At 52.3% G+C, this 8,335-nt stretch overlaps 3 protein-coding genes across 4 annotated transcripts; all 3 read right to left on the reverse strand.

Annotated features, from left to right (window-relative positions):
- Window positions 1-464: 464 nt before the first annotated feature.
- LOC111069317 (extensin) lies at window positions 465-3,229 on the reverse strand. The gene is made up of 5 exons (XM_041594475.1): window positions 2,045-3,229; window positions 1,068-1,989; window positions 849-1,000; window positions 752-794; window positions 465-505 (listed from the first exon to the last, which is right to left on the reverse strand). The coding sequence occupies exons 1-5, from the start codon at window positions 2,921-2,923 to the stop codon at window positions 465-467; spliced, it is 2,037 nt and encodes a 678-aa protein (XP_041450409.1). The 5' UTR covers window positions 2,924-3,229.
- A 1,787-nt stretch (window positions 3,230-5,016) lies between these two features.
- LOC111069319 (2-methoxy-6-polyprenyl-1,4-benzoquinol methylase, mitochondrial) lies at window positions 5,017-6,416 on the reverse strand. Its single transcript, XM_022359327.2, has 3 exons — window positions 6,096-6,416; window positions 5,605-6,023; window positions 5,017-5,548 (listed from the first exon to the last, which is right to left on the reverse strand). Exons 1-3 carry the CDS (start codon window positions 6,298-6,300, stop codon window positions 5,246-5,248), a joined length of 927 nt encoding a protein of 308 aa, XP_022215019.2. The 5' UTR covers window positions 6,301-6,416; the 3' UTR covers window positions 5,017-5,245.
- A 396-nt stretch (window positions 6,417-6,812) lies between these two features.
- Window positions 6,813-7,731, reverse strand: LOC111069346 (GTP-binding nuclear protein Ran-like). 2 transcript variants are annotated; one of them, XM_022359366.2, is made up of 2 exons: window positions 7,622-7,731; window positions 6,813-7,557 (listed from the first exon to the last, which is right to left on the reverse strand). In XM_022359366.2, the coding sequence occupies exon 2, from the start codon at window positions 7,524-7,526 to the stop codon at window positions 6,903-6,905; it is 624 nt and encodes a 207-aa protein (XP_022215058.1). In that variant the 5' UTR covers window positions 7,527-7,557; window positions 7,622-7,731; the 3' UTR covers window positions 6,813-6,902. The 2 variants fall into 2 exon arrangements, with proteins under 2 accessions (XP_022215058.1, XP_022215059.1); XM_022359367.2 differs by having other exon boundaries at window positions 6,813-7,569; window positions 7,622-7,717.
- Window positions 7,732-8,335: the final 604 nt, after the last annotated feature.

Raw genomic sequence — 8,335 nt, forward strand, 5'->3', positions numbered from 1 at the left:
CAGAGAGCCATCCAACAGCCAAAGAAGTTTACAAAGATTCAAAAAAGAAGCGGAGAAAATAATTAAAAGTTGCCCAAATAATTGACTGCACATGGGGGAATCCACAATTCGTGGCTAATCAAGGTGAACGTTTTCTATGGCTATTCCCTGTGGCTACAATAGCAGCAGCAGCAACTCAAAGTTCAAGGATTGATGCATAAAATATGCACGTACGAGTGTACAGGGGAAGTATTCAATTTACAGATTAATCAGGGATTTAAATGGCAAGTAGCATTGGCATTGCGAAAAGTGGAAGCATTTATGCGAGCAACTCTGACGCGTCTCTGTCCCTGTGTCTCTCTGTGCATTTCTCTCTGTGGCTAGTGCTGCAGCTCTAGCACAGTCAGGGAATAAAGAGTATCAAGTGCGCCATCTGATAAGCCTTTCTGACTTCAGTTATGATTAAATCCCAAATGAATTTCCTCTCAGGCCAATGTCAGTGCTTTGGCAGGGGCTGGCTGAAGTACTGTACGGTCAGTGTTCCATTTCCAGTTCCAGTGGATCAAATGCCACAACAAAAAGACTCTTTGTATTGGAACAAGCGAAGCATTTCACACAAATTTGCATCTTTGATAAATAACTTAATTAATCATAATTTAATTAACAATTAGAATAACGAAACCACTTGAGAACATGAACGAACACAAAAAAAAAACAAAAAAAAAAAGAGGCAAAGTGTTTAGTTTAGAAAAATCACTAGAAGAAAAGGCACTCCACTGCTCCTGCTCCTCCTGCTCCCCCTGCTCCTTCTTCTGCTGCTGCACCTCCGCTCAGTAGTAGTGGGGCTGGGCGTGGGTGTGGGTGCGGGCGTGGTGCTGCTGCTGCGCCAGATTGGCCTGGGCAAAGATGTGCTCCAGCTCCGCGTCGCTCAGCTGATCGAAGATGCCTCCCTGGCCGCTGCCAACGCCGCCGCTCGAGGAGCTGAAGGCCGATGGCTGTGAGCCGACGGGCGGCAGATAGCCTGAAAAGACGAAAGACGAAAGATCTTTAAGCACAGGTCTCTGTTCTGTTTCCAATGGGATGCTTACCCTCTGCTGGCTGGGCGCTGCCGTAGGGTGGCAGCAGCGTGATCGACGGACGGTTGGGCGAGGCTGCCGCAGACTCTGTGGGCGGCTGATAGAAGACCGGCTTCCATGGCTGCTGTGGCTGCTGCGGCTGCTGTGGCTGCTGCTGTGTGGGACGTACCGTGGGCAGCGGTGGTGGTGGCGACTGCTCGGGCTCCGGCTGCTCTGGCGCCTGCTGGGGGGGTATCTGGGGCGAGGCTATGGCCGTGCCCGTTTCGGGACGCACTGGACTCGAGCCCGGCAGCGGCACTATTCCGCCCGGGAACTGCGCCTCCGCCGGGATGAATGTGGGCGGCTGCTGGGGCAGCGGCGGCTGCACGGCCGTGGGGAAGAACTGGCTGTTGGGCGGCGCCTGTGGAAAGGGAGCAGCGGGTGCCGTGGGCGCCTGTGGAAATTGTGGCATCTGCGGGAAGCCGGCGAACTGGGGGAAGCCCGGAAACTGGGGAATGGCCGGAAACTGGGGGCTCGCTGGGAACTGCGGAATGGCAGGGACCTGAGGAATGGCAGGGATCTGCGGAATGGCAGGGATCTGAGGAATGGCAGGGATCTGAGGGATCTCGGGTTCCTCTGCTGCTGCTGGCGGCTGGGCGGGCTGTGGCTGCTGCGCTGGCACCGCTGGCTGAGCGGGCTGAGCGGGCTGGAAGGCGAAGGTGGGAACACCTGCAAATGCCGGGGGTTGGGGAACCGCAGAGGGCAGAGCAAAGGTCACCGATGGCTGCTGCACCGGCTGAACGGCATGGAAGTGCTGCACGGGCTGCAAGGGCTGCAAGGGCTGTACGGGCTGGTAGTGCTGCACGGGTTGAATGGGTTGGAACGACTGGACGGGCTGGACGGGCTGGACAGCCACTGCAGGAGCTGCTGGAGCCAGGGCCTGCACATAGGTGGGCTGAAAGAGAGCAACGGATTCAGTTGGAGGCTCAAATCTTTCATTCAGAACTCACCTGCACGGCATGGACCTGGCCGTGGGCTGGGACTGGGAGTGGGACTGGGACTGCAGCTGCTGCTGCTCCTCCGGCTGTGGCGTGGAAGTGCACGGGCCTGGGGCCGGACGAGAGCACCACCTGGGGCTTGTGCAGATGCTGGTGCGGATAGTTGACGCTGTAGGAGGAGACGACGGCATTGCCTGGACGCAGAACGTATGAGGGCGATGCCACGGCGCCGACTCCCAGGGGCAGCCCTCCGCCACCGATGGCCGTGGGCAGTGCGGTGGCCAGTGCGGGTGTCAGGGATCCAGCGGCGGCGGCGGGCAGGAAGGCGGCTGCCAGCCCTGGGCCAGAGGCTGCTCCGGCCAGAGAGAACGGCCTGATGTGCAGCCCGTGCTGGGGGGCGACGGCTCCGAACTTCACGTATCCATGACGAGGACCGATGGGCACATGGGCGAGGGCGGGGCCGGCAGCCAGGAAGCTGCTGGCGCCGGGCAGCTGGAGGCTGTAGCCATAGTGGGCCGCATAGGTGCGTGCCGGCCAGGGGGCAGCGGCGTGCAGGGCATGGCCGTGGTGGCCATGCAAGATGCCCCGCTTGTGCTTGCCGCTGGCCAAGGCGGACTCTCCCTCTCCCGCTTCGGCTGCACTGCTCTCCTCCGCCGGCTGCACCGCCACCAGCGTCTCCTCAGCGGCCACTGCACTGGCGGCTGTGCTGGAGGCGGCAGTGGAGTCTGTGGCTGTCGCTGTGGATGCGGATGTGGCTGTGGCTGTGGTGGGCGCAATCTGGCGGCTAGCGTGGCGCAGGCGTAGACGACCTGCCTCGACTCCCCCCACGGCAATGGTCAGGGCGATGGCCAGCAGCAGGCGAATGCTCCTCGAGCTGGCAGAGAGCTTCATCTCGGTTCGTGGTGGTTGGTTGGGTAGTTGGATGTGTCGTGGGGTGTTGTTGTGGTGCTGTGGTGGTGCGAGGTGGTGCTGTGGTGATAGTGTATAATCCGTGTGGTGCGACAAGACAGGTGGCAGCAGCTGCACTGCTGGTTATGTCAACGCTTCGATGGCTGCCAACAAAATGAAACGAACTTCCTTGGTGTTTGTTGTATTTATAAAGCGGATATCGGCGAGGCGGCGAGCCACGGTGCCCCAGTGCCACCCTCGGTGCATACAAAGCAGATCGATCGATACACCGATACACCAGTCCACTGGCCACCGATCCATCCATTGTACATTGTCGGCAAGTGCAGTAGCCGCCCGGTCCGGTCCGGTCCGGAGCGGACCCTGGGACTGCTCATCGGTAGGCCATCGGCGGTTGGGCAGTTTATGACTCTTACGCTGCCATTTCACCTGCCGCCCATCAAATGATTCTCCACCACCACCCAAACACCTCATTATGCTGGTACCCCCCGCACCCGACCGAGCACAGTGGTGCGAAGCCATTCAAAATTTATCTTGAAAAAGAAAGGGCTGGGAAATACCTGGAAATTTCGGATTTCTTTCGTATATAATACAATATAGAATTCTACAATTTACAATGGAATTTATAAGATATATGAGTAAGTGTGCACTGCGAATAAAGTAAATAAATCGCTCGCATCGTGTATGGATTATCGCTGGTAATTCCGGGGCAGATCCCATGAAAATTCAGAAATATTATGTTCCAGCCACAAGGAATATGCGTGGGGGTATTTATAGGCGCACTCCCTATCACTGGGTTGGTCGTGAATAGTTAAGGGAGAGTCCGAGTGTAAATATTTGCAGCGGTTAAAGATCCTTCACAGTTGGATGCCACGCCACAACTATTATGCAAGGAATGCCACGACCTGCACCCACCTAAGCACATCGAACGGAGTTGAGATGGAGTTTCAAAGGCTTTGTAAGAAGTGTAAAAAATCGTTGGATATGCATAGAAACTACTTCATATACATATTCACATTACCGTCGTAGATCTCCCATGGAACTACTACGAATGTGGCTAGAAATGTTTTACTAGCTAAATCGGGATACATCCTACGAGTCCTGTAGATTGTTTCTGTTCCCAAAATGGCACAGCCAATGGAATGACTGTGACTGTGTGACTGGTGTTCGAGTATACCCTGCTGCGAGTGGGAGTAGAGTACGATTATGCCACTCACTTCTGCACCACGGTGGAAGCCACCTACGCATGCGCTGCACGTCGCTGCCTCTGCACGCAAAAGACTTTTGTTTTCAATGGGCTCCGCGCACCGCCTCCTCCCCCCCGCATGTTTCATGTTCCATGGCACTTTTCACTTTCCGTTGTTGACGGGGGGCAGCGGGTGTAGCCGCCCCCCCAAAAATGGCCATCGAAGGTTTTGGCCTGCAATTAAGATACAAATCAAATGAAGCCATCGAAGCCATTCCAGAGCCTCTTTTATGGCAGGTTACATAATTAACAAACGAATCGCAAAGTAGATGGATGTAAATGTGGCACCACCACAGCACCACAGCCACTCCCACTCGCACTCCCACTCGCACTCGCACCCGCTGTTGAGGTGAAAGCATAATTGCCATCAAAATAAAACCAAAACGCTGAGCACACGGCAAACAATTGTCAATTAGATTAGCATTTCGTTCGATGGCATTTCAATTGTGTTTCAGTTTCAGTTTCTGTGTCTGTTTCGTGAATGAAATTCCTCATTTCACCTGCACTAAATTTGATGGCCACTGGTGCCCCAGAGCTCGGTTCGGTTCGCTATATGCAGACAGATATATCGCGCGTCCCAAGCAAATCAATTTTTAAATTAAATTCCAATTAGCCCCGCAGCCTGCATGGATTTTCACTTTTTTTTTTGTTTGTTTCTGTCGCTTTTGGAAATTGAGCAAAAATTGAGCTTGGAATTTTAATTGCTGAAATCTGAATGATTTTTTGGGGTAGGGGGGTTTTATCTATGGGGGAACATCTCGCACTCGTATCTGGGTCCAAGGTCTTTCCCAGGCCTTGCCATGCAGTGCGCAAGTAAATCTCATCAGTCATGTAACATTTGACAAAGAGCCACATAAAAACTTTAATGTGAGCGCACACGGGGCAGCCACGGTAGAAAAATAAAAATCCAAGCCGTTCAATGCGATGCTTTATGGCGTCGCGGGGGTTACGTGCTCGGCATGGAAACAGCCAGCCAAATGCCAGCAAAGGGTTTTCTAAAACTACTCCTTATTCCCATCCATCCATCCATCTATCCAGCCAGCCATACAAGCCATACGTAATCACAGCTTGAAGCCAGAGTGTATGCTGACGATGCCAAAGGTTAGGTTCTCGTAGGAGACCAGATCGAAGCCGGCCTGCTCGATCATCTGCTTGAAGTGCTCCTGCTTGGGGAAGCGACGAATGCTCTCCACCAGATACTGGTAGGCCTGCCACTGTCCGGCCAGCAGCTGGCCCATGGGCGGTATCACCTGGAACGAGTACTGGTCGTACAGCCACTGCATCGACTCGTTCGTCAGATGGCTGAACTCCAGGCACATGAACCGTCCGCCCGGCTGCAGCACCCGATAGGCCTCGCTCAGAACCTGTGTGGGAACGGGACAAGTCATGAGTGAGCAGTGAGCTGGGGAGACGCACCTACCTTATCCACATGCGTGCAGTTCCGTATGCCAAAGGCAATCGTGTAGGCATTGAAGCAAGCGTCCTCAAAGGGCAGGCACTCGGCATCGGCGCACTGCCAGGCGATCGTTGAGTTGGGCAAGCGCTCCTCGGTGAGGCCGAGGCGACGGGCCCGCTCCCTGCCCACATCGAGCATGTGCTGGTTGATGTCCGAGACGGTCACATGGCTGGGGCGCTGCTGGGGATTCGCCTGATTGGCCAGATACTTCAGATAGCGAAATGTGATGTCGCCAGTGCCGCCGGCCATGTCCAGCAATCGCATGCCATGCGTCGGCCCCAGTCGCTCCACAAACATGTCCTTCCACACGCGATGTATGCCCATGGACATGGCGTCGTTCATCAAGTCGTAAGAGTTGGCCACCTGCTCGAACACCTCGTGGACTGAAAGCATTTCGGGGAATGTTTACACCGCCATTTACGCGGCATGCGTTCATGCTGTGTACGTTGGCATACCTTTCTGTTCCTTTTCGCTCTCCTTTACCGTCTGGAAGCCAAAGTGCGTGGTCTGCTCCGTCCCAGAGGCGGAAGTGCCCGATGCGCCTGGCCCTGTTGCTGCCGCTCCTGTTACTCCTGCCGTTTGCTGCGACGCTTGTGCCGCTGTCCGCCTCAGCAGGTGCCTGGCCAGGGACAGCAGTCGCGTGCTCTGATTGCTTTGCATATTGTGCCAGGTAGATCCTCCGCCACTCTTCTCTTGCTCGGGAATATTATGAAATAACAAAACAGAACATGAGCTGTTCTATGGCTGTCTCCCTCTTTCGCCCATAATCTGCATTGCCGGCTAGGAATGTGCCATAACGATAGGTTCTCGTATGAACACTTCGATATCCCAATGCGATATATATTTCACCATATCGATATCAATTTTAGTTCAAATTTATCATCAGCAAAAATGTAGAAGATGCATTTCAAACTTGTTCTAAATGTTACTGAATGACGACCCCCCAACAGAATGCGCCAACACATAATTACAAACAATTAAATTGCTTTCATTGTTGGACATAAAATAAAATTCTATTGAATTATTGCCAAAAAAAACAAAACATAAACGAAAGCCTCTCTCCTCTGGCTCTGCTGGACGCGCTGTGTCCCGCTGAAAAGAGTGACATTTCACAGATTAATTAGGGGATTAATCATAGCGAATAAGAAGCGAGAACCTACCCGTCCCCTTACCCTTACCCTTGAGAGTGTGCTGCTGTTGTCTGCTTGTCTGTGGTCTGCCCTCGGTGCTGCGTCTGGTGTCTGGTGGGTCTGTGTAAGATCTTAATGGTCTTCATCTGTTTCTGATTGCTCTGCCCAGGCCCCCGACTCCCGTTGGCGTAGCATGTCCTGGCCACGGAGCCGCACTTGAGCCGGCAACATTTCTGGCCTGGGGATGAGCTCCAGCGATCGGTCCTTGAACAGTCTGCGCGCGAAGTACTCAAAGGGCTTCTCTATGTTCAGATTGGTTTTAACGGAAATCTTTGTGGAGCGGAAAATGGTCAGTCGCAGTCGGTTCTTCTTGGACGGCTTGATGTCGGTCTTGTTGACACAGATGGTTCTCAGGACGTGCGCAGGAACCATGTTTAACAGAGAGTAGTGTGTGTCGAAGTTAGCGAACGGCTCATTTATGCCCACGTCGAACATCAGGATGGCGCACTTGATCTTCTTGAAGAATGAATTCGGAAGCGGGTTGTACTCCGCCCCGCCCCTCTCCCACATCTCGAAGCAGATGGGCCCGCGGCTGGTGTTGAACAGCAGCTTGATCACCACGATCCCGTGCGTGGGCAGATACTCCTGCTCGAACGCGCCCGTCAAGTGGCGCTGGATAAAGGCGGTCTTCCCGCATCCCTCGTGGCCGAATACGGCGCACTTGAATGTTGGCACTCGCTTTGGCCAGCCAGACATTTTCAACAGTATTTCATCACAGTATTTGAGACTGCGAGGAGTTCTGTTTGATTCAGATTGGATTGATTTGGGAGCAGCATCAGAAATGTACTTACCAGAATTTGCTTACACATTTATGGAGTTGGGGAATGGGAGAATAGCTTCGTATTGTATTTCCAGACTCAATCTCAATTCAATGATAAGTGTCGAATGAGCACAGGAATATCCCATGACAGATTGCTGAAGCCTGTTCAATGACTTACTTTTGCTTAAACTTCATTGAAATGGATCATTAATTAATGAGCATTCCCCAACTTGCAAATGATTAAAAGATCATCCGTATTCGGAGTTCATGTAAACTGCAAATTTATTTTTGATGAATTCTTACGCGCATGTATTCAGATTGTTTTGCATGCGCTCTTCTCTCTCTCTCTCTATGTATCGTTTCATTTTCGCTCCATAATGCGGAGATGGGGCGGGCCGGACCTACACGGCACCAGCAACGCGGCCAATTGTTTGATGGCTAAACTTAATTACGATATTACATGTGTAAAAATACCTAATTACAAAACAGCTCTTCATCGCGGTGTTGTGTTCATTTAGAAGACAAAAAAAATTCCTTTTTCTTGGGGTTTGTTTTTGTGTGTTTTTTGTTTGTTTGTTTCTTTCTTTTTCTTTCATTTTGCGCTGCAGGCAGCCTCCTGAACGCATACTTAATGGAAGTTACATGTTAAAAAAAAAAAGATAATATAAAAAAAAAAAAAAATATATATATATATATGGTATATAGTACATTAGTGATAATCATAGTAATAAATAGTTTACAAGGT

This window comes from Drosophila obscura, unplaced genomic scaffold (genome assembly GCF_018151105.1).
Source record: "Drosophila obscura isolate BZ-5 IFL unplaced genomic scaffold, ASM1815110v1 contig_29, whole genome shotgun sequence".
NCBI lineage: Eukaryota > Metazoa > Arthropoda > Insecta > Diptera > Drosophilidae > Drosophila > Drosophila obscura.